General features: G+C 39.6%; 1 protein-coding gene across 3 annotated transcripts; it reads left to right on the top strand.

The window, feature by feature from the left end:
• Positions 1–3: 3 nt before the first annotated feature.
• On the top strand, positions 4–23,248 carry SNAP23 (synaptosome associated protein 23). 3 transcript variants are annotated; one of them, XM_075105674.1, is made up of 8 exons: positions 4–141; positions 10,082–10,187; positions 10,786–10,827; positions 12,895–12,943; positions 13,475–13,592; positions 16,996–17,154; positions 17,727–17,871; positions 20,491–23,248. In XM_075105674.1, the coding sequence occupies exons 2-8, from the start codon at positions 10,131–10,133 to the stop codon at positions 20,554–20,556; spliced, it is 636 nt and encodes a 211-aa protein (XP_074961775.1). In that variant the 5' UTR covers positions 4–141; positions 10,082–10,130; the 3' UTR covers positions 20,557–23,248. The 3 variants fall into 3 exon arrangements, with proteins under 3 accessions (XP_074961775.1, XP_074961774.1, XP_074961776.1); XM_075105673.1 differs by lacking the exon at positions 4–141 and adding an exon at positions 1,486–1,631; XM_075105675.1 differs by lacking the exon at positions 4–141 and adding an exon at positions 2,043–2,065.
• The last annotated feature ends 1,789 nt before the right edge of the window (positions 23,249–25,037 follow it).

The raw sequence follows: 25,037 nt of genomic DNA on the forward strand, positions 1-25,037 counted from the left end.
CCTCGGCTCTAAAACGCGGGCGCTGAAGGCCGCAGGAGCTTCAGCAGCGAGAAGGCACTGACGTCGTGCTAGGCTCACCCGGTCAGGGCAGCTGCGCACGGAAAACCCAGTCCAGGAGCGATCTGAAACAGAGAAAGACAGGTGCGTGTGCTTGTGCCTCGGCTGTGCAGTATGCAGTATACAGAATGTTTTAAGGTGCCCAAGGGAGCTCCGAGCATCCTGAGAGAGAGAATGGACAGCACGGCCCAGCTGGGGATCATAGAATCACAGAATCGTTGATGTTGGAAAAGACCTCTAGGATCATAAAGTCCAACTGCTAGCGCAACACCCCCATGCCTCCTAAACCACATCCCCAAGTGCCATGTCTGTTTTTTGAACACATCCAGGGACAGTGACTCTACCACCTCTCCGGACAGCCTGTTCCAATGCCATCACAGAGGTTCACTGGAAGAAGGACCTCATACAGGCTCAAAGTGCTGTATAAGCTGCTGTGGGCCTTGATCCTGTGAGAGCCTCCAGCACTGTGCTGTGTTAGCAGCCTGACAGCTGGTACAGCATCCTCACAGCAGCGTGAACAGGGAAGAAGTTATCCACAGCTGAAATGGAATACATCTCAGGAAAGGTTATGTGGGTCAGCTACAAAAGATAAGGTGTCTGATTCTGAACAGCAACTTTCCCTTTCTGCCCTCGTTCTCTCTTTTGGTAACAGATGATAGTCCCTGTCCTTGGCACTGGTAAGGCTACACCTTTGAATTCTGTGTTCAGTTTTGGGCCCCTCAGTACAAGAAGGACATTGAATTGCTGGAGCGTGTTCAGAAAAGGGGCAACGAAGCTGGTGAAGGGTCTGGAGAACAAGTCTGATGAGGAGCAGCTGAGGGAACTGAGGTTGTTTAGTCTGGAGAAGAGGAGCCTGAGGGGAGACCTTATCGCTCTCTACAACTACCTGAGAGGAGGTTGTAGCGAGGTGGGTGTTGGTCTCTTCTCCCAGATCACTAATGATAGAATGAGAAGAAATGGCTTCAAGCTGCGTCAGGGGAAGTTTAGATTAGGCATTAGGGAAAAGTATCTTTAGTGAAAGAGTGGTCAGGCATTGGAACAGGCTGCCCAGAAGTGGTGGTGTTCAAAAAACACGTAGGCGTGGCACTTTGGGACACGGTTTAGAAGACATGGTAGTGTTTTGTTGACGGTTAGACTTGATGATCCTAGAGGTCTTTTCCAACCTTAACGATTCCATGATTCTATGATTTCTGTACTACCCGGTCTGTAAACTTAACTCGGCCCGCAAGCCTTGACGACGATACAAGCGGAGGCCGACGCATGCGCACAAGCTCCCGCCTAGCGCCATGTTGGGTGTACCCAGGCGGCGGCCGCGGTTCCCGGCGCCCTCCTGTGGGGAGCGTGAGATGGGGTGGCGCTGAGGGCGTCCGCTTTGTGCCGGCATGTTAGGTGTGGCGCCCGGTGGGCGGTGCTGCTCCGGCTTCCTGTGGGTGGGCGGTGGCGCGGTCGTGGGTGGGCACTCGGAAGCGGGGACGGACGGGGCATGGGCTGGTAGGGCTCGGCTCGGCTCCACTCGGCTAAGCTGGAGGGCGGCGGCGGCAGCAGTGGCAGGCGAAGGAGCTGCGGTGGTGCCGGTAGGTGTGTGGCGGCCTGGGCTTGCCGGCTGTCCGCGGCGCGGGTGGGGCTGCTGGTTGGGGGATCTGGTTTGTGGCCGCTTCCGCGCTGCGGGTGGGCCGGGCCGGGCCGGGTTGGCTCGGCTGGACACCGCCGGCGCCTCGGCGGGGATGGGCTGGCGCTAGCCCAGCGGCTGCCACCCTACCCTGGCTGCCGGCCCCGTAGGGTAACGGGGCGGCCGCGATGTGGCCTGGCAGGGTCCGGGCGGGCCCCTCTGGGCCGGGAGGCCCGGCACTCCCCCGCCAGGGCCGCTCCAGGGGATCCTGACTTGCTTGGTGAGAGCGCTTGAACTGAGCTGTTGGCAGTAAAACCCTTCTCCTGTCGTGCCTGCCTAAATTTGCGTTACGTCCTGCCGCCTCTAGGCTAATCGGTGAGATGTGGCGCGTAGTAAAGAGTGAGCTTTTTGTGCTTCTCTTAATTTTGCATCTTGTTGCCCTTGGAACTTCTGGGAAGCTGATGAAAAGTCAGCTTTATCTTTCACTTTTTTTTCTTCTTTCACTGTCATTTTTGTTTTACACAACAAAAGTTATCAAATCAGGGCATGCGATGTGACAACCTAAGTAAAGGAGCTAGAGAATCTGTGGAAATTCCTTCATGCAATTCCTCTAGATATTTACCTTCCCCTTTTTCACTGCCTTGAAAATGGCAGTAGACGTCTAGTGTTCAGACTAAGCAGCCGGTGTTGGTTTACTTCTCCTTCATAAACAAACCTGATTCTGTGCTGCAGAGAGACCAATTACATAGGAATGTATCTAGGGACAAAGGGGAAGCCTCCTATGATGTCAATTGCTCGATTCATTGACTTGACTGATTAATTGCTTACTAACAGTCTAGTAACCAATCTATGCCTGCTCTGCAGTTTTTGAAGTAGCTTGTTACGTAGCACAGTTTGTGTCATTAGAAAAAATGGGATCTGTTACTGTCTGTATGTGGATCTAAGGTTGATTGTTAATTTGTGTTGGTTAGTAAGTAATCTGGAGGAGGTATCACGAGGCTTTTCCAGGGACAAAAATGTATTGTTGAGACGAGTATAGAACTGAACACATTGCGCAGAGGAGGTGGCATTACTAGTGCCTATTCTTTGCACTGTCACCTCTGTGCAGTGTGTTCAGGAAGCTGATAAGAGAAAGCAGAAAGCATGCAGAGTAGTTCCTTGTTCTTGGGTCCAGGCCTCTTCCGCCAGGGTTACAGACACTTTATTCATTTATCTTGTAGGCATAATCACATGGAGGAGTACATTCTGGTGCTGACACCTTGTACCACCCTGCGTTATCTGGTCTGAGTTTCAGCTGGCTGACTACTAGGATAACTGTGTTAAGGAAGGGTTTTAAAAAAACAACTCCTTCTGCAGTAGTGATACAAAGAATTTGAAAGAAAAAAACCTCAGTACAAGGTCGTCTAATTTGTCTAACTTTTAATCTTTTACAAGAATGCCCAGAAATTTCATAATTAATGCTCACATTATTTTAAGAATATTGTTTCATAAACTTTTCCATCTTTTGGGGAAGGCAACAGTTTGCTTTACAAAAGAAGGAACTGAGAGAATGTCCATGATCACCTGAGGCTGTACCAGTTTGCTGATGGCTGAAAGTATAGCTCATGAGACACTGGCTTTCAGTCAGTTGCTCAAACAGCAGGGTTGTGTCATCTCCTAGTTCCTACCTTTATTGTAAGATTACCCAAAAGGAGGCATAGGCTGCATTTCTCAATCATACTTTTAGACGCATTGGTTAGTAGCTATTTAAAATGTCTTCCCTAGTATGTATATGAAACATCCAAGGAAAGAACTAGTGAACTGGGAATTGTAGGATTTTAAGGTTTAATACTTCGGTATTCTTACTAATGGATTATGTTAATAGGATAAAGTACAAGGATTACTTTCTGATTTCTCTGAAATGAAGAGGTAGTCAAATACAGTTTTTTTGGAAACAGTAGGATTCTTTCATATCATGACCTCATAAAAATGAGTAATTTGGATGTACATGTATGAAAGTTTTCCACTCAACTCTGCTACATTTAGTCCCTGACTGCCAAAAATTTTCACTAGATTATTGAAGAGGAAAACAACGTGAGAATGTAAGCATGGAGTCTTGCTAGAACGCTTTGTAGGAGTTACATGGTTTTCATCCACAGCTTGGAAATAGCTCTTTTGAGAGAGAGAGAGAAATTATTCTAGAAGGCAAACTTAATAACTTTATGGTTTGGGCATTAAAGAGATAATCTTATACCAACTTTCAGTTCTCACAGCTATTGTTTTCCATGGTCAAAAGTATTATGCTGGTTTCTTCTTTTACTTTAGTTCCTACTCGCAGGAAAATTGTGGACATCTTACTTATTCTTCATGTATGGACCCAGGCACTAAGGTACAGCCTGTTGTGTCTTGTTGATGTTATCAAAATATCTTTAACAGGGAAAAAAATAAAACATTTGTGCTTAATTTCTAGTTTAGAGTTATCAGTGAAGGGGGAAGAAAAGTTTGTGATATTGTTTAGAAGCATAACTTGATAGTGAAGGGGCTAGGTCAAAATAGAGGACTTGCGGATGGTAGGGAAATAGTTTATGCTATTTAGCAAATGTGATGGATGTATGATATATTTCTGCAAGGCATTCAGTCTGTCAGAGGCATAGAACTGCTGCATGTCAGCTGGAGGTGCAGGGCAAAAATCTTATAATCATTCAAGATGGGTTTGTGAAAGTGCAAGCAATCAGAACAATTTACTGGTCTGGTGCAAGTAGACCTGTCTGGTTTAAGAAAACTCATGACTTTCGTTAGCCTCTCCCTGCCTGCTGTCCTTTCCAGATGTGGACTGTGTACTTGCAGTTAAGTAAGCACTTTATTAGGCATTGTGGTGCCCTGCAGATGTTCTAAATTCACAAAGATCAGTAAGACAAAGATTCTTAAGGGGTTTGAGTGCTTTGGATAGCACAGCCTGAACATGCTGTGACTGTTCTAAAACAAGGAAGTATTTTTTTTTTCTTGAGCTAATAAGCCTTAGAATTGCTTCTCAGCTAGTGTTGAAGAAAAGCATATTCAGACAGCTGTAAACTGCCCACTGTAGCTTTCATTACCTTGGAAATGTCTTATAAGCCTCAAAAGTTTATTGGGATTGGAAAACCCTTGAAAAGACTCTGCAACCCCACTGTGTTAATGGTTTTTTTAACTTGTTTACATTGGAAACTGAGTGTTGACATAAATAGCTGGCATCCAGTTTGCAAGTAATTCTGAATGAGAAGGAAAAAAACTTGTAAGAAAAAAAAAACCCCTCTGCACCACTAAGGGTATCTTAGACCAATGACAGAGACAAAGAAAGATTTTGTGTTAACTTTTTACTGCATGCTCTGGGAAGATGGGTGGCAAAGATGACTATGTTTTTGCTGGCCACATAAAATGGTACTTTGATCTCGAGGCCCTGTCATTTCAAATGCTTTCTTTTTTACCCCTCAAAGTCAGGGAATCCTAGCCAGAGAGCTGCTGCTGGATAAAATGATGCAGTCTTAAATTATCTGCTTGTGATCAGAAAGCTAAACCTGGAGACATATACATACATACAGACAGTAGATCACCGTGGGTATTACTAACACTGATTTTGTTCCTACTGCACTCAGCCTTACAAAAGTTATGACTTGGTAGTAGGGTTTGGGGCAGAAAGCTGATTAAATACTTGACTGATCCATCTGAAGTGTGGTAATGTGAGCAGCACCTTCCCCAAATACAAATTTGCATGGTAGTCTCACAGGACCACCCTACTGCTAATACAGATATACCCATAGCTCATATTGATGTGTGTCCCCTTCCATTTTTTTTTAAGGCAGAAAAAGAAACTACTAAAAATGCCTCAGCTGCTGTATGGGTGTATGGATTAACCACATGAATATCTAAGCCAATGATGCTTTGAATGGGTCTGGCACCATGCTGAAGAATCAGCCCAAAAGTGTCTGTCATGTCCCTCACATTTTTGCAGGAAATATCTTGAGGTTTTAAACAAGTTTTGTGAAATCACCTTTGCTGTATCTTTTCCTCGGCCTTCTCTAACTTAACAGCTTCACATACGAGAGTGAATTGAAGGTTTTTCAGCGGTTTTGGAGCCATGATTAAATGTACAGTAAATGGAAAAAAGTCTGTGCAGGCATAAATTTATTTCCCGTACCTCATTGTTCCTCTTGTCCAAGGGATGGAAGTAACTGAAGTCTAATCCATCTAGTTTACAGGATGGCTTAGCCCAATATGAATAGTCCTGTGAAGAGATACCATCTATCTAAAGCTTGTGGTCAGAATTAGAATTTCAAAGATCATCTTCTGCTCCCATAATCTCCAAAATAAAACATGGCAGAAAAGACAGATTCTTATGATTTGCAGGCCCTGTGTTTATTTCCTTGCTGTTCTTGTTTCTTCATGACTCCTTTCTACAAGACAGCAATAGCTAGGATGATGAATGTGTTGTAGTGTTCTAAGTTTCCTGGTAAGGGGCTCATGAAACTTTTCTACAGAAATACATTTTCTTGAAGTAGTAAGCTTAGTTCTGCATAGTCTGTAGGTGCCAGATTTTCCTTTGCAAGCGATAGAGGGGGAGTTTGCACTGAAATTTGTTTAACATCAATCCTTGCAGTCTGGTAACTGAGCAAATACTGCAGAGTGCTTTTTGATAACAAAAAGTAAATACAGCTGACATTACATCATTCTTTAAGGGAGTCCTACTTTGTATTTAGGCACATTAGTTTCTTATTTAAAACTTAGTTTATTTTCTTTCCATAGTACTAACATAGCAGAATGTTGTTGTAATTACGAAGTCACCTTGTAGGCTGTTGTCTTTTATTTTTTTTCTTTCGTTACTTTGTGGCTAGGATTTTGAAAATGGTAGGAGAGGGAAAGCAAAGAAAATAGGCATTGAGCATTGATATTAAAATAAATGCTTGCCTTGCCAAATATTACATTATAATAAAAATACATGCCAGGAATACTTTAGTCATATCAAATATTTCCTCCCTGAATATTTTGTCTTTATTGAGGAATCTTCATGTCTTGGATATAAAAATCATATTGTCACATACCGTTAACTTAAGAGCTGGGTACTTCAGTGCGTGCTTTATGATTCCTAGGCAGAAAGGTGGGGGAATGAGTATCCTTTCTTTATGTAGGTATACTGTGTGCTGTTGGAATAGCTGAGCCATTTTTTCAATACAAATGACCTCATCTTGGGTGCTCTAACTTCTTCTTTAGAGATAACTTGCAATAAAGGCACCTGTTATGTTCCAGCCATTCCAATTACACATGCAGCTAAGATGGAGACATGTGTCTCCATCTTTGGAAACAGGCTTTTTAGGAAATGTTTGGTTTCTTCTCAGTTATTCCTGTGTGCTTTTTTTGGATGGTGTGAACTGCTGTGTGATGAAGTCTTTTTGTTACTGCCTAAGGAATGTCTCTTTCTGTTCTGCCTCATGGTACGAAATTCCTCTGCGCAGCTACTGTACAAGTTGTCTGTGTGTTTACAAAAAGCAATGCTGGCCAACTCAGTTGTAAAATAACAGGAATAAAACTATGGCTTTTTGGAGTCTAATGCATCAGTTCATGATATTCAGCTTGTGTATTGGCTGATAGGCAGATTCAGTGGCAAGTGCTTCTATCTTCAAGCCATTGCCTAGTGTCAGACGCAACTTCAGGCACTTTCTGGTTTAGTGTGTTACTACTAATTTGTGTGAAATAATGGATTGCTAGCTCATTAGTGGGATAACAGAAATAGGACAAAGCTGGGGGAATAGTTTGATAGCTAGTAGTACATGAAGCAGCTCTTTGGGTAATTGCTATGTCTCTCCAGGTACTCATGCTCAGATTTCAACATGGTATTACTTTTGTAGGACTTGATTAATATTGCAGTTATCGAGCCCACAGTGAATTTAGTATAGCATATGTGAGCTTCAGTCCTCAAGTTAATTCATGACTGCCAACTTCAAGTAACACGTTATCTTCCAAACTGTACCACTAAGAATTACTAGCTTGGGAGTTGTAAGTGCTGAGTGTTGTCTCCTTCCTTTTCCTTTTTCAGTTTCACTGCTGCTTAGATTTTTCAATGGCTTCTCCATGAACTTGTGGTTCTACTAACACAGAGCAACATTCTGGCAGTATTGAATAAAACACAAGTCAGTATCTGGCCTGATACAGTATACACTCTTCAGATTTTGGGTGCTTTCTTGACATGAAGGTAGTAGTATAATATATTTGCAAAAGTCTCTTCAAAGATAAGTCTTTTTACCCATTAAAGACTTATTTTGTAAAGAAATCATTCTTACACATGTTTGAGAATGGTATTGTCATGTTCTTGCCTCAAAAGCAAAGAAACTAATTGGACTGTGTAGTGTTGGCTGCAGTATGGCTCTTGGGTAACTCAAATACAGCTGCTGAGCCAGAGTTACGTCATATGGCCAGCGGTTGCTTGTGCTTATGCTGGAATGTGAACTCCTGGGTAGCGTGAACCTACAGCTGCAAAGGAAAGCAGGATACCAGGGCTGCTGGAAAAGAAATCTCCAGGTTGCTCTGGGAATACAGCTGCATTTATGGCCCTGTTCTGCAATTACAATGGGATTCTTGGGAAGCTATTGTATTCACAGGGTGGGGATATGATATCCCTTCTGCTGTCCGAGATGAGATGTATTTTATGGCTCCAAGCTGCAGAAGTACCTGACTGCGTGGCATCCAAAGTAGGGAAAGGCTGGCCAAGCCTGCAACAATTACAGTAATCCAGATATTGCTTGTTCAGTGCAACTAATTAAATAAAATATCATCCTGTTTCTGAATATTAAGTAAGTGTGAGATCTTCACCCAAAGAATGAGCTTGAAGTCATTTTCCTGTGCTTAAGCCCTTTCCCCCCTGTTCCTGCTTCATTGGTCCTTACTTGTGCAAACCAGCTTGAAGGGCATTCCCAAATTCAGAGTTGGGACTGAGCTGTCCTAAGTAAACCTCACAAAAGGAGCATAAACCTGTGAATGAAAAGATAAGTCACTGGTTATATAGTCAAATTGGACTACTGCAAACTGAGCTATTAGAGTCCTTGTGTGAGAATGTCTGATTTTTTTTTTTAATTATGGCAAAACTAGATTGTGCTGAAAAAAAACCTCCTAGAGCCATAGTCTCAGGCTGAGGAGGTATGTTAGGTGCTAAAGACCAGACCTGCTGAAATATTCTCTAAATTATGAGGTACTTCAGCTGTAAAAGATTAAGTGTCTTGATGTAAATTCACTCTGAGGTATGCAGAGTTCCAGCAAAGAGCTGTGAACAGCATCCATTCTCTAGTTAACAGCTGGGTAAGTCTGCATGAATTTGCCCTTCTAGGAGCAGTGACTAATGTTAGTCTTCTAAAATATTGGTCTTGTAGGGGGAAAAATGGAATATAGTTCGGTCAGTCAAGCAGGATATTTGGAGTCATCCCAGTGAATAATTGAATAACTTAATTGGAAGCTACTGCTGTGAAAGAGCAAGCATTAATCTAAAGTTAAGGGGGAAATGCATTTAAAAAATAGCACGTAAGCTGAAGAATAAGACTATCTCATTAAATTCTCACAAAGCCTGGGAGCTCTGTTTTCCGAGTGCTAGAAGTGATGGCTTTGTTACCATTCCTCCAACAAAAATACAGATCTTTAGCTTGGAAAAACTTGGCTCTAATAAGAATATACTTATTGATGGGCTTGCTTTTTCTGCTTTTCTCTTCAGGCAAAAAATATCTCCTGCTTATTGCAAAAGTTAACTCAAGTCCCAACACATCATGATTTATGAAAGCCTTGGTCCTATCTTTATTATGAGAAAGGTGGATTTGAAAATCTTGCTAGAGTTGCAGACATAACAATTAAAACTTTTGCAGATCCTTTTGCATTTGAGGGATTCACCATACCATAAGAATAACTATTTCTAGAGTGTTACTGGAATCCTTTTAGGTGGTGCTTGGTCTGTGAAAATGCTTCCCCTTCTTCTGACTGTTGAAATTCCTCAAAGGGAAGGGGAAGAACACTAAAAGTTTATGCTAGTAACATAAATGCCTTAATGAACTTCTTTCTGGATTACTGCGTAAACCAATGTGCTTTTCCAACACTTTTATTTTAAGACTTCGTATTTTAAGACTTTGTTTCCTGATTTTTTTTTTTTTACCTTAAACTAATGATAGAATTTTCCAAAAATGTTTAGGAAACCAAGTCTTGGAAAGGAAACTATTTCACATACTGATTGTTCCTGCATTTCTCTTGGCTCCTCAGTTATGTCATATCAACTAAATAATTCTTTTAGTGCCTTCTTGTTCTAACCCAGTGTTGTACTAAGCAGAATAAAAACTGTAGTCTTTCATTCTTTGAACTGTCTGCTAGTTTCAGCTCAAAAAACTGATAAAAAGGATAGTTCTGATGCATGACTGGTATCTCTTATTACAGGGGGAAGATTCTCTTTAATGTGATTACTTACAAGAAATAGTTCCTCATTATGGCTGAACTATCGCCTGAAGAAATTCAGCTGAGGGCCAACCAGGTCACTGATGAGGTAAATATTATAGGAAGCCATCTGGGATTACAGTACTTATCTCCTGAGATTAAAATATCTTTTAAAAATAAAGACAGTCTAGGGTAGTGATTCTGTACGGGTATAGCTGAATGTTTCAAACTCTCACTTTACTTTGTAAATACTGGAGTGAAGACTACTCGTAAAAGTAAGACTAAATTTAAACTTTTTAATTAAGCCACCTACTTGACTGAGTAATGATCACCCAGTCCCAATTACTGAAACAATGCAGGCTGGGTACCTACACTGTTCTTAATCATGCTGATACCTCATGAATCCTTTTTAAAATTTAACTAAAATCCATTTGAATATGTTTGCTTATTATAATGACTATCCAATGTATTATGACTATCCAATGGGATAAGCAAAAAATTAGCAAGTACTAAAACCCAAGGGTTTACTAGCTGCTGGAAAAAACCTCTAGTATGCTGCCACTATGAGTGTGGTGTAGTGCGTATTACATATAGACAGGCTGATGAACCTTTGTATACTAGTTGCCTTACTGCAATGAACTGGTAAAGAAGACTTTCGGATGCTGAGATATACTGTTAATGCACTCATTTAAAAATTCTCTTTCTAGTCTTTGGAAAGCACAAGGAGGATTCTCGGCTTGGCCATTGAGGTAAGGAAAAGCTTTTAAATTCCTGGGGATTTATTAATTTCAGTATAAGAAGCAGCATGCTAACAATCACAAGGTGACATTAACCGCTTCGGCATCTTTCTCAAGTTTTTTTTGACGCACACTTCATTATTAGAATTTGCTGCTTTAATTCAGTAGTAGAGTTGGAATTACGTAAACATAATGTTTTTCCTTCACCCAGTGTGCAGAACGCTAATCTGAGATATTTGTCTTTATTGCCAGTCTGCAGAGTGGGGTGCTGGGCATTTAACATCAGCCAGCACAACCTTAGAAACACATGGGGGTCTTTCATAACAGACCATAACAAAATAAGTTACGTTAAAATATCTTATTGTTACTGGTACAAGTTTGCGCATGTCTTCTAGTTTGGTTCATTATATTAAGGTGGGTTTGCGATTACATCTAAGGTTTCCACCTAGGGGTGTGCTTTTTAGTGTTATAGTTACCTAAGGTAACCCGAGGTCATCCTAGCAGTTATCACTGAGTTAAGGTGTTACTTCACCTCCTGCTGTGGCTTCTGCCTGAACAATGGGGAACCCCACGGCAGCTATTTGCAGATCTTTGTTTTAGGTGCTTTCTCTTTTCTCTATTCAAGGTTTCAAGGCCGACCATCACGGTTGTTTTCATCCTTCAATATCAATAACAGTGTCCGTTTGTCTTCTAGCTCACTTTGCCTGTGAACAGTGTGAAAATATCTTGCTTTGGGGAGTAGGGTAGGGCTCAGTTGCATGGTATAGTAGAGGGTAAGGCTGTTTTTGGTTCTAAACTAAAGTAGTTTCTTAAAATCTGTTCATCAGTTTTAACTTCAAAGGGAGTTAAATATGATGATGAAACTAACGCCCTTGTACATGACTTGAAGCAAATAAAACTGTATTTTGGGTTTATCTAGGTGACATTTTATGAGGAATCTGTTCCTCTGCACCGTTGTGGCTTGCATGCCCCATTGTAAAAATGGCTGAAAGTTTACTTTAGATACTGTAATTTCAAAAAATATAGAGCATGCTGTTGGTAGGAAGTAAGATAAGCCTACCACAGCTGATTATCAGCCATCTTAACACAGCTTAACTAATTCAGCAAGACAATTTTGCTAGTACTTGAATATGCCATAGGGACTAAGCAGAAACGCCTTTCAGAGATAATGCCCAGGCTTGTAGTGCTGAAGACTTGAGACAATTTATTGTCAGTGTAAGAACACTAAAAGAAATAATCTAATGAATAAGGACCCTAAAGTGTTTGGTCACTACTGCTTTAGAGCCTGTACTCACAGTCCAGACGGTGGCAGGCTGCTGTGGAACTGAAGATCTGCTGTTATCAGTGAGGCATATGAATTGTCATAGCCTAATGAATACCTCTAACGCAAACGTAAAGAACTTGTAACGAGACAACATAACTTCTCTTGTTATCATAGTTTAGTGATTAATGGAAGCTAGCATAACTCCTACCACAGGCACTTCTATGGTGCCAGTTTACAGTAAAGCATGGGTGCAACTTGCATGCTTTGAGCCAGCAAAGGGCCGTACTGTGGTATATTTCTCCCTGGTGATTTCTTTTCGTTGGTTCTAAAACTAGGGATGGGCTATTCTCTTTCTGATCTCTTCTGCTGAATTCTTGATTGGTTTTGCAGGCTTTGTTTTGCATTCTTTTATTCTGGCTTTCAGGAATAAAGGTCTTGTCAGACCTACTGAAGAGTGTAGGGATAAAGAATGAACTAAATGCCACTTTTCAAAACAAGGTACAGCTAGGTTTACTTTTTTAGCTTGACATTATAATAGTTCAATCTGAGTATTACAATAAATTTTATCTTGTTGTAATGTTTAAAAAAAATATCACAGACCCCCCACTAATTGAGATAGTGTAACAGGTGAGGTTATTATCAACCTAACGTAGGGTCTAATTTGAAACTTAGCATAGCTTTACTACAGAAGTTATTCCTAGCACAGTGTTCTATTATGAACTTCGGTGGCTTATCAGATTTACTATAGAGACCTTCAGGTTTTGTACTGCTGTATTGTAATCTGTTTCTACCTGCAAATAAATTTCTTTCTGCAGTCCCAGGATGTTGGCATCAAAACTATCACCATGCTGGATGAACAGGGGGGTGAGTTCTTCCTTCTTCCTGTGTAACACTAAAAATCAATTTTATGACTGTAAGAAAAAGGATTATCATTCAAGAGTTGTTGCTGAACCCAAACACTTATTAAAGACTACTTATGTGAAAATCAGATTTCCTAATTGGTTATTCCCATGTGTTTGTAGTATTTAAGATGTTTTAAAGTAGTTGAGAGACCACATTGATGACATTGTAAACAGCCTCTGCTACATCCTTTCCACTATAGCATGAGTGTAACTGCGTTTATTCTAAAAGCAGCAACAGAAGTGCTGCTCTAAGGATAGGAAAAGTATTTTTAATGTAGTTAACAAAACTTATCACTTGATATCTTTCCTAAAAATAAAAAAAAGTAAAAAATCCCCAAAATCCCATAAGACGGGAAAGAAAAAAGGCATTAGTCTTGGTATAAAGATAGAACTGAAACTTAAACTTTTAAGTTCCTTCCTGAAGGAAATATTAATACGCTACCCTCACCTTCCCTCGGTCTCTGTTTATTCAGGTTACTTTTTTCTCTTGTAGAACAACTAAAACGCATAGAAGAAGGCATGGACCAGATAAATAAGGATATGAGAGAAGCTGAGAAGACACTGACAGAGCTCAACAAATGTTGTGGGCTCTGTGTCTGCCCTTGTAACAGGTCAGTTAAATTGTTACTTGTCTCTGAAGTTCCCAATAGCTAGTGTAGTGGGAGATGGTCTCTAATAAAAGAACTAATTAAAAAATTCTGAATCTCTAGGAAAGTCAACTGTTTTGATTTGTAGAGGTGCACCCTTTTAAATTGTATCAGAGTAGCTAAGGCTTACTTGCATCTAACCATATATTGTACCCTGTTCACTGTTTAACATCCTGCACAATTGTACCCTAATTGCCTTAAAGCTTATATTTAGTAGAACACTGTCAGCCTCTGTACAGAGGAGACCAAATTGGACTGCCAATAGCTGTATTGAAGTGTCTGTCTGTTAGAAATCTGACTCCGAACATGATTTTTTCACAAAAGTACTTTTGTACTAACTTAAAAGCAAGACAACTTCTGTTTTGGAGAAGGAAAGTAATATTGGTTCTCTAGGTATTTAAAAAATGTTCATGCTGTAGGGAGGAAGAGAGTAGAAGAATAGATGTTGGCATTAAAGCTTTGATCTTTTGCTAGTGGCTATATAAATTCTTAAAGACCTGCTTCATATACCTCTAACATCAGTGTTACGGCTGCCATATCCAAGCCAGTTAAGAGTAATCTAATATTTTGTATGGCACTTGATTTGTACTTCTAAATAATGGTCAGAAATCAGTACTATAAGGAAACCAATATATTTTTGGAGTTGTGCTAGCTTTATCTTTAAGCAAGAGAGTATCAAATTGATTTGTGTGAATGGGATGTAATCATAGTTCTTCCAAATGAAGGAGAAATAAGTTATTTTAAGAGGGTGACCAATGAAGTGAATAGTGTGTGTGTTTGTTTATTTTTAGCTCTTTAGCATGAGTAAAAAAAACAAACCTCATTCAACTGAGAGGTAGCAGAAATTTAGGTAAAAGTTTCTTGGAGTAGCTGAGTCTGCTTAATCAACAGAGTAATATTTTGAGGATCATTTAGGATAGATATTCTAAGGCTGAAGCTCTTAGAGCTTTAGTACCTTGAAAAGGCAGATAGTTCTGTCCTGACTTCTAAATAGGTGTGCTTCCTGGTTTATATTAGCTTTATCAAGCTGATGGACTTCGAGCGTTTTGACACACTCAGTCTTTGTTGTCTGTAGTTGACAGTCTTATTTCACTAAAGCTAAGCAGTTTATTGATGCTGAGCAAGCTCAGAATTTGTCTTGTGGCACTCCAAATACACAGATAACAATAAAAGAAATAATGAATTGTGTACCGAAATAGGCAGTAATGTGCAGAAAAATCTACTAGATAAGTAGAGGGCAATAAATAAGAAAAAACTGTGAAAGCCTTTCATATATCTACTGGTACATCGATTTTTTCTGTCCATCTCAGAGTTATTCATCAACAAGTTATCACCGAAGCTTTTCAGTTTTTTGCATAAAGCTAAATCAGAACACTTGCTGAATTAGATAGTGCTTTTCTCATTTCTCCTAGGCTTAGATTATGTATAAAAGTGTAGTGAAAACACAAAATACCGGCAGTGCTCTAATATAACCTATGTACTAATAACAGTTTTACCTGTTTGCTGGTCTTTACTATTCTTTCTTCCCCATTCTCTCCTAACACTGATGCTTGCTTTCTAAAACTGAAGACTAAGATATGAAGCTGTATTCTCTTAACTGGTGAAAGCGGATTTTAGGACAAGGTCAGTCTTACTAGTACGGATGTACATCTAACCAATTATCTGAAGTGATGCTTCTGTTGGATTTGTGCTTGCATGTGCATGATGTCTGCATGGAGGTATCCTTGTGACTGTGATGTGTTGTAATACTGACGTGAGTAGAAAATGTCAGTTACTGTAGTGTGTATTAGCTGTGGAAACACTGAACTGTTTGAGCCCTTGCTGGTTTGACAAGGTGTATGAATTGCCTTACTCTTACAGAAATGAAACATGAGAAAAGTGAATGTACAGTACCCCAAAAACCAGCTCTTTAAAAAATCAAGTGGTGAGAAGCTTTGTTCTTAACTGTGCTTAGTTTGAGCAGCAATTCTGTTTCTAGCTGTCCACTTCAGATGTGCAAGTAGTTTTCTGGCCACTTGTTTTTGTTGAATAAATTCCTCACAGTCACCTCTGGCACCTAGGACTTTGCTAATCCAAAAGCCAAGCATACAAAGCTCTCCTGCTCTTGAAGCTTTAGTATGAAAGAGATTAAAATATAATGCTGAATCTAGTTCCAGAAACCTAAAGAGATCTTTAAGCATTTGTAAGCACAAGGAGCTAGAATTGACTAGTTTAGGTTTCTTTAGGGCTCTGCTGGATGCAACAGTTCCATTACAAACTGAGAAGCTATTCCATTTCTTCCCCTAGGTGTATTCATACTAGAGCACTCTTCATAGGATCTGACCTATGAAATACAATTTCCCATTTTGATTACATAAATGCCAGAGGAATGAGGGGAATATTTCTTTGTTACAGCTGATTTCACACCTCTTCAAATGTGAAACATCTGGGCTGCTGAAAGGCACTATAGATACAGAACTTGATTACCTGTAACTGTAAAGTTAGGTGTACCAGAAGACACTACACACTTCCCTTTACGGGCTTTTAAAGAAACGGAAAAGGGGCAGTGGAGTCTGGATTATCTAGTTTAAACCTGAAAATGTCAGCAAACAACGTGAACATGAGAATAATCTCAACATATGTTCTTTAGGGTTCATGAAAACTGACCCCAAATTAGCTCAGTTATTTTTCTGTTATATTTTTCCCCCTTGCTTTTGTGGGTCTGCTAGTCCCAAGATTGCTTCACATCAGTGTGCTTTCTTTAATTTTTCTCTTCTGAATTATGTGATAAAAGGGTAATAGTAAATTAGTTTGTTGCTTTAGTGGAGTTAGTACAATTGAATTGCGGAATGAAGGAGCTATTTAAGCATGATTACTGTTGTTCATCAGGTTAATTTTACTTATGAAATATTAACTTTAAAAAGAAAGACTTGGCAACAGAAAATGTTTGACATAAACTAGTAGAGATTAATGGTGTTCTTGCATAGCGTAGGTACTTGTATTTGAAGGAATTTTTTCCTTCATCCTCATTTCTTCCCTGAAGAGTAATTAATCTTGACTCTAGACTAACTCCTGTTGTAAATACAGCTTATCTTACGACAGTGTAAGCTTTCCTGTTACTGTCATAGTTTACCAGAAGTAGGGAAGCTTATTACTTTAAGGAAATTATTCTGCTTGTGTGAAAGTTTAAGACCAAATTAACTGCTCTCCCTAAAGTAACTCAGTTGTTCGTACTATCCCAAGATAAGAAATTGTATTGTATAGACAAAGCTTTGCGCTCTTTCAGGCACAAGACAAATGTTTTGAAAAGCCTAGATTAATACAGAACTTCAGTCAGGAAGCTGTATTTCTGATGTAGCAGTTCGGACTTCTTATTTTTATGGAGTAGGACGAAGAACTTTGAGGCTAGCAAGGCATACAGAGCAACCTGGGGAGATGGAATGGAGAACTCAGCAGATCATGTGATATCCATGCAACCAAGAAGTATGAATCAGCAGCAGCCTCAGACCTCTGGAGGACCAAGTGGTGGCGGCGGATATATTACAAGGTTTGCTTCTTCATATTTCTCAATGTCAAAAGCAGACCAGTTGTCAGCTTCTTTCAGATGTATGTTAGGTGAAGTTTTAAAATAGTAAGTTTTTTACTACTGCTTGGAGGAATTGTTAGTGCTTGGAGAGGAGGTGGCAAGACACCTACACTTTCAGTATTGTAGTGCTTATCTTACACTTCCATTTTTTTTCATAGTGGTGGTATTAACAGTCTGTTTCTGGATGTGAGGACTATAGAGCTTAGTGCTCAGTTATGGAGGGCAATGTTAAAAATATTAAGGACTTTTATTGCCATAATGTATATTTGAGACAAACTCATGGCTTAAACTCCCTCTGGTAGCTCTTATCTTAAATTCTAAGGCTGTTTTTGTAATAGTAGTTAGCTTAACACCCTTTTTTTGGTAGGCTGCTTGCTTGAAATACATGGGGCTTTAAAAGGGGAAAAACATGCTTTGGCTTGAATAAGTTGCCTGTCAGATAACTGCAACAAACAATTTCTATTAAAGTAAATTTGAGGTAGGGAACAGCAAGTTCTTGATTCTTGGAAACATTGTCTTAATTATTTGAACAGGATAACAAATGATGCCAGAGAAGATGAAATGGATGAAAATCTTGCTCAAGTGGGAAACATTCTTGGGAATTTGAAAAACATGGCTTTGGATATGGGCAATGAGATTGATGCCCAGAATAAGCAAATAGACCGGATAAATGTAAAGGTAAGCATAAAAGCTGTTCTCTGCCTTCAGCTTAGAGGTTGTTACTGAGAAGGTATGAGGAATGAGCTCACTGTCCTATCTACCTGTATTTGCAGTAAACATGCATTAAGATTATACCATACTCTAGGTTGCAGGGATTTGAACAAGAGATGTATCTTGGTGTTTGGTGTGTAGCTGAAAAGTCAAACGCTTCAGAGTGTCAGGAAGCCTAAAAATACAGCACAGGTCACTGCTGAGACTGCAAACAACTAAACTTGATTGGATCAAAAGAGCAGACATTTACGGGAGGTATAACTGGGAGATTGTCGCTTGCAGGGAATCCTGTATGTATGTGATAGGGAATAGGTATTTTTAAAAATAGAGAGATTCTTCTGGAATTCCTAAAAAATCACTGTAATCATTGAATATAAAATAAACCACAGGTAATACATTGCCCTAATTCTCATGGACAGGTTAATGTTGGGGTTGGAGAGACTTAGGAATAATAGGTTTTGTAGGCACATGGGAACATGGTCTGCAAATGAAGTCAGTCATAGCCAGTAGCATCTCTTTCTTTTTTTAAGTCTATTGCTTTAAAGATTAACTTCCCCAAACAGATTAATCATATATAAATATGTTGGGGGGGGTTACTTTCTGAGGGCAAGTTATGAGGAAGTTAGTAATATTTTAGAAATCCCCATATTCTGAAATGAATAGAAGTTCTTTTACAGGCATCCTGGTTAAGAAAAGAAATTAAAGTTTTAAGGAATAGTGTCTTAAAGATTTCTTAAAAAGCAGAAGTGGACACCAATTGCTGTAAAATTATAAAATTAAGACAAAATGACAAGTTAAAGATATCACTGAAATGCCCAGTAGGGTTCAATGCAAGAGGAATGGAATTTTCTCAAATATACAGAGCTAGTTTGACATAAATCCTGGTTGTACTGACGTAAGCACGATTTTATGGAGGATGCCTTAATTGTCTTTCACTGTTCCCTGAAACTGCAGATTTGAGGTGATTATCAAGTAAAAGAACCCAAGCGTTTTGAAGAACACTAGAAAAGTTAATCATAGTTAAAAATGAGGTGTGAAATTCTTATAGCTTGTAAAGTGGACTGAAAATGGCCTGGTCAAATGAACTGCCAGTGGGAATTACTGGTTTTGCCAGTAGTGTTTCTGGTAGTTTCAAGCACCTGTTTTGGTCAGACTTTTGTGGTCTGAATAAATATTGCTGATCAAGTCTCACTTGAAATACGATGTCAACAAGCTAGAATTGCTTTATAAAACAGCAGTAAAAATGCCAGTGTAATTCCTGGCTTTGAGACTGACAACCTGCCTGAGGATATTAAAATGATCCTTTTCTGCTGATAAGTGGCTTGTTGTTTTTTTTTTTTTTAAATCTACTGAACACTGTGGAAACTGAATCAAAACGTTGAGGGTAAATCTCCAAAGGACAGTACAGTGTAAAGAAATAGAGCACTATTAAGCTTAACTTCAGAATAGAGTTGATGCTTGGGGGGGGGGGAGGCAAAAAACAAAAAAAACACACACACAAAAAACCCCAAACCAAACAAAAAAAAAACCACAACAAAAGAAAACCCCCCAAAAAAACCCTAGAAAATACATGGCCTTGACTGGGTGACTGCTGGTAGCCTGCAGTGTTATGCAGGACTCCTACTCTGAGCAAACCCCTAATAAAAGCTTACGTTACTGGCTTTTTCTTAGAAGAGGATATGGTAGTTCGATCAATGTGCTTCCGAAGTGTTACTAACAGGTTAGATTTCCACTTTTCTATAGTCGATTCCTGCCACTCCCCAACCCTCGACCTGAATGGCAGGGAGGAAAGAATGGGAGGGAAGGGCTTGAACTGGCAATATCCTCTTCCCAGCCCATTGCAGTATGAAAGTGTGAATGGCTGATACTTGGCACAGGCAGAGCTTCTCAGAAGTTCCACTCCTCACGGTGAGGGCAGAGGCTAGTTTTCTGCTTGTTACTCCTCCTGCTCATTTGCCAGTGCAGGCTGGATAATCGGGGGATTGTTTTGAAGCTCCTTATAATACCTTTCAGTAAAACTGTATTTTGATACTTGTTCAGCCTAGATGCTGTAGCTGTCTCTTGATGCTTTGTAATAGTAAAACAGTTATAAAGTGCTTTTCTTACAGATACCATGCTATTATGATGCTAGGGCGCCAGAGGGTGCGTGGATGAAAACCAGAGATTCACACTAAGCAAATAAATTCTGATATTATGCCCATAGGTCACTTCCAGTTTTGATTATTACTTCTAGTCCATAGCAACAAAATTGCTCTGTAGAGGTCCTTAAGATGTCTAAACACTTGGAGGGAACTTTTATCCCTTTGTTCTATTAATATTCTTCCTGACTTGCTGAAGCAAGCTGCTGTATGTTTTGAGGGTCAGCTAAAGACTGTAAACTTTTCCTTCTGATTCTCTTTCTGCCAAAATTGACAGCCTATGCTGCCTTTAAAAAAAAAAAAAAAATTACTTCTAGCTTCTTGAAAGTTGCTCCCCTTCTGTCTACCACAATGATAGTACCCTGCAATTCAGAAGCTCATGTCAGTTTGAATTTCTAAATTGTTTCGCATGAAGTCTGCAAATCACCTATGAATTTGTCTCTTTCAGGCTGATACAAACAGGGAACGTATTGAGCAAGCCAACATCAGAGCCAAGAAGCTAATCGACAATTAAAGCCTGCTGTCATTGTTCAATGACACTGTCTCTCCAGCTGCAAGCCACCGTATTCATGGATCTGTGAAACTTCTCCTATTCTGAAATAAGAGGAGCTGGGAAAAATGAAGCAGTACCCTTGCTATAGGGATTAATTTTCTTTTATTTTTATTGCTTCATGTAAACATGGCCTTGACTCTAAGAAAGCAGCCAACGTAACTTCCTCCTACTCATCTGCCTTCACTTTCTTTAAACTGCTCAGGGCTAGAAGTGTTATGCCTTTGAGAATCTTCTTGCATGTTTTATTCCCCCTCCCAGTCTGGTTTTTTTTCCTGCACCCAAAATACAGTCCTTTATTGAAATTGAACAAGCAGCGTAACCTGAATTCACAGTTGTGGAAAGTTGGAGAGGGCACTTTGCACTGTTTGAAATACCTCATAAGTTGAGTGTCTTCACTAAAATAGGGACTAGGTGAATATTATCTGACTTGTATCTCTAGCAGACTAACCGTAGTTAACCACATGATTGGTTTGGGGTTGAGGTTTGTGGGTTACAGTACTGAAGAGGCCCACTACTTAGTATTTGTGGGTTGAGGACTTTAAAACACTTCTAAACACACAAAGTTTAATGTAAAGGTAACTGGAGGGGTACACAGGTTTCCATTTCTTTACTGTAAATTAACATTGCTTTGGAGGCCAGGACTAAGAAATTATGGTGCATTGTTCTGGTATTATTTGCTGTGTGTGTATATATACTTGATCTAAACCCCATGCACATGTGAGTAGAAGAAAATAAAACTATCTCCGTAAAGTATTTGTGATGAAAAATTTTATGCCCGTCACCTAAAAGTTTTAAGTGTTTGAATGATGCATCTTAACTGGAAGAAACTGAGTAGGAAAGCACACAGTTTTCTCACATCCCATTTCAGATTCTGTTTTGGCCAGTTTTCACTGGAGTTCAGTTTATGCCTTTTTCCAGTGCAAAATAATGACTGAGATCTGGTGCAGAGTTTGTTCTCAGCGGTGACTTCGGGGGAGCTTCTTAAACCTAGTGGAAACAGAGAAGCTTATTATGAAACTTACTTGTCACAATTCTGGAGGAAGCAGTATCTATTTAAGAACTCTATGCTAGTTGTAAATAAGCGAGTTCCGAGTAGGTTCCTGGCTGGCAATGGGAAGTATTACATGTCCAAGTTGCTTGCAACTAAAATGTTCCTGTGCTGTTGCAGAATAGAGGAGTTTCTGAGCAGGTGAGGTAAAGCTGTCTTCCTATGAAGAAGAAAAACAGTTTGGGTTTACTGTAATGTAATCAGATTTATTCCCAGGATTCTCTTGAAATTTTTTTGCAAGTAAATTGCAAGCAATCTGTTTAATTTTAACTCCATCCAGGAATATATTATGTGTGTTTTAAAGGTGGAAATGATGCGTTGGACTAACCTGTGACACTCAGTGTTGGATGGCAAAAATCTTTGAACCACTTTGATTGGAGGAATAATTAATAGTGTTATGGGGTGGTTTTTTGGAAGGACAGTCCACAAGTATCTTGTAGCCATTAATAATAAACCTCAGGGCTAGAGAGATGACACTAATCAGCCGAAATGTAAGACAAACAGTGGTAAGTGTTCTTGTTTTGTTTTGCTTTTCAGTAGAAATTCAATCAGTATTACTGGTGTATTACCAGTTCACCCCCAGGACAACTTGATATTTAAAGAGAGAAACAAACAAAAAACCCCAAACAACCCCTCCCCAAAACCCACAAACAACCACACACTCCCTCCCCCCCAAAAAAACCCCAAACACCCTGACCAAAGGATGGAACTGCTGCATGTAATAAATAGACCAGTGGTAGACTATCCGATGTGAATAAGGTAAAGTCCTTTTCGGGGGACTGGATACTTCAGTAGTGTGTGTTTGGCTTCTCTCTGGCTTCCGGTAATTGTTGAAAGGCTAATGAATTTTAAAAGCTCATTATCTATACCATTAGTAATGAAAACTTTGCTTAAAACCACAAGTAGCAAAGTAGTACTTTCAAGAACGTTGCATAGTAGATTTCTAACAATCACTTGCAGGGGAAGGCATTGGGGATTTGTATGATTTGTTTTTCTTCTTCTTACAAACTTCAGGTTAAGTGAAGGAATATTTGTTGCTGGTTGTGAAAGCAAAGCATGCGTTATTTAAGTATGATTGTCTCCTGAAACAGAAGACTAAAGCTGTTAACTTATTCTCCTTAAAACAGTGCAAACATGCTCCGTAGCATCTAGGCATTCCAAACATCAGAATGTTTTTCTTCCTTGCCATTACAAGCCCATGTTCTTGATTTCCCTGAGCTGTAACAACAGATTACCATGTTGGCTGAGAGAATGCTGTGGTTGGTATCTCAGAATTGTAATATTGCAGTGACTACCACACAGGGAAATAATTTCTGAGACTCTAAGCTCGAGGATTAGCAGAATATCAATACTGTTTTCTGATGCAGCAAGAGCCAAATCCGTGAGGGAGTTGGTGCTTTTATGTTAGTGAAAACACACTTTGCTTCTTGGATTGTCTTACTGTTGTCTATAGAATAGATGCTTAATTTCCTTATCTGTGGGATGGAATCAGCACTTGTACATCTCTGTATTTCTGAATGCTATTAAGAATGAAGGTTTACAGTTTCTGCTTTTGATTGTTGAACTATATATTGTGCACAAAAATACATTACTTTTATAACTGAATGCGTTTTAAAACTGTTTTCTCTTAGAAATGTCTTTGCTTAATTTCCTGTCCTTGAAAAACTTGGCAGAACTAGTTGCTACTACACGACTAGGAAGTCTCCCTTCTATTTTTATTTCACAGAAATCCTAACAAAGGAAGGGGTGTAGTTCAGAAGAGGAATATTTTTATTTTTTTAACACTCTAGTTTTCATCCCTGCATAATCAACATCACCTAACTTCAAACCATGAAATGCATCCATTTCTGCTTTGAAAGGCTGAGATTTGACATGGGACTATACTTCAGGATGATAAAGGAACTAAGCAGAATAAAACTCCCCAGTTGAGTATCGGTAACGAATGTCCAGCAAATACCTAATCCAATAGGTGAAATCCAGTCATTTAACCTACTGCTGATACAATTTTGCTCGCAAAGCAATTTAGAATTATATTTTCTTTGATGCTTGAGCCTCAGGTTCCCAGAGTGGACTCAGGGGGAGCGAGGTAGGGGAGGATACAGGCTTGTGTTGCCTTGCAGCAGTTTTGAGCTGTAGGAGAGAATAGCAGATCTGGGAATGGCTTGGAAGTAGTACTTCTCATGCTACTGTGGGGCTGCCTAGTACATTCCCACCAGTAACTAGGAAAGAAAAACATCGGGGACAGCCTGCATATATAACTGTTCTGAGCATGCAGCACATGTCCTATAGGTACACTTAAGCTGTGATAGTTCGTAAATTCAGGCTAGCCTACTTCTTGATGAAAGACGAGTTAAGCCCCTCAACACGGGTAGCTGTGGTAAGAAAGAACTCCAGCACACGCTGCCTGTGCAGTAACTTGCAGAACTCTCCCCTCTGCGAAGGCTATATGGTAAAACAGTTTGCCGTTTACACAATGCAGTGGTAATGAACCTTTGCTTGCGCTTCAGACAGCAATGCACTGTCTAAATGTTGATTGAAGAAATGGGTGAAAAGTGTATCTTACTGCAATGGGAAATTGGAGAACAAGTAAAATAAGTCTGACACGCAATACATGAGTGGTGCATACTGTTAACTAGGGTAACATTTTCTATATCGATAATTCAAAAACTGAAAAGCTGCAAGTATAATTGTGCATGGAAATAAAATTGTTTTATAGTGTCACTTGTAGAGTGGGTGTGGTGAGAAGGCAAAAATGAGAAACACACAATATAAAACTAATAATATATTACGTCTAGTCCTGAAATGTATAGAACAGTGGTCTACTAAGTGACTTGGTAACAGTTATTTATTGCTATGATCTACAACATGTGAGGGTGTCAGCCCGTTTGGTTTTGGTTTTGATTTTTTGTCCTTGAAACAGAAATACTCTTCTGTTCTGAAACAAATTTGGCTAATCCAGGACTAACTCAGCACTACTCAGTATTTTGCATGGTGTTTTCTCCCTCTTGGCTTTACAAAATTTTTGATTGCTGTCGTAACTCCAAGGTAGCAAATGAGTTAAACGGTAATTGAAAGGTTTATAGATGTATTAACTAAATGTATACATAATGTTGACTTACTATCTGAAATACTTCCAAAAGCAGTAAGGATTGAATAGCAATACTAACTTCATAATTTTTAAATGTTCTGGTCTACTGTCTCTTCTTATACATCTTTGTTGAATAGAATCCTGATAAACAAATACTAAACTTGAGAGAATCAGCATCTCTGAGCACAGAATATTTCCAGTTTAAGAAAAATATCAAGCAACAGCATAGCCAAGTGCATACTTATTGCCGACATCACTCCATTGTAGTTGCCAGAGTTGGTGAGTTGCAAAGTGGGCATCTGCTGA

The sequence above is a fragment of the Phalacrocorax aristotelis genome, chromosome 10, assembly GCF_949628215.1.
Source record: "Phalacrocorax aristotelis chromosome 10, bGulAri2.1, whole genome shotgun sequence".
Lineage (NCBI taxonomy): Eukaryota > Metazoa > Chordata > Aves > Suliformes > Phalacrocoracidae > Phalacrocorax > Phalacrocorax aristotelis.

What these genes read in the sequence shown, in the direction of transcription:
- SNAP23 (XM_075105674.1), top strand. Translation starts at nt 10,131, where the DNA reads ATGGCTGAACTATCGCCTGAAGAAATTCAGCTGAGGGCCAACCAGGTC. An exon ending in TTCTCGGCTTGGCCATTGAG is followed by an intron (nt 10,828 to 12,894) that starts GTAAGGAAAAGC and finishes TTCTTTCTGCAG; the next exon opens with TCCCAGGATGTTGGCATCAA. An exon ending in GGCGGCGGATATATTACAAG is followed by an intron (nt 17,155 to 17,726) that starts GTTTGCTTCTTC and finishes TTATTTGAACAG; the next exon opens with GATAACAAATGATGCCAGAG.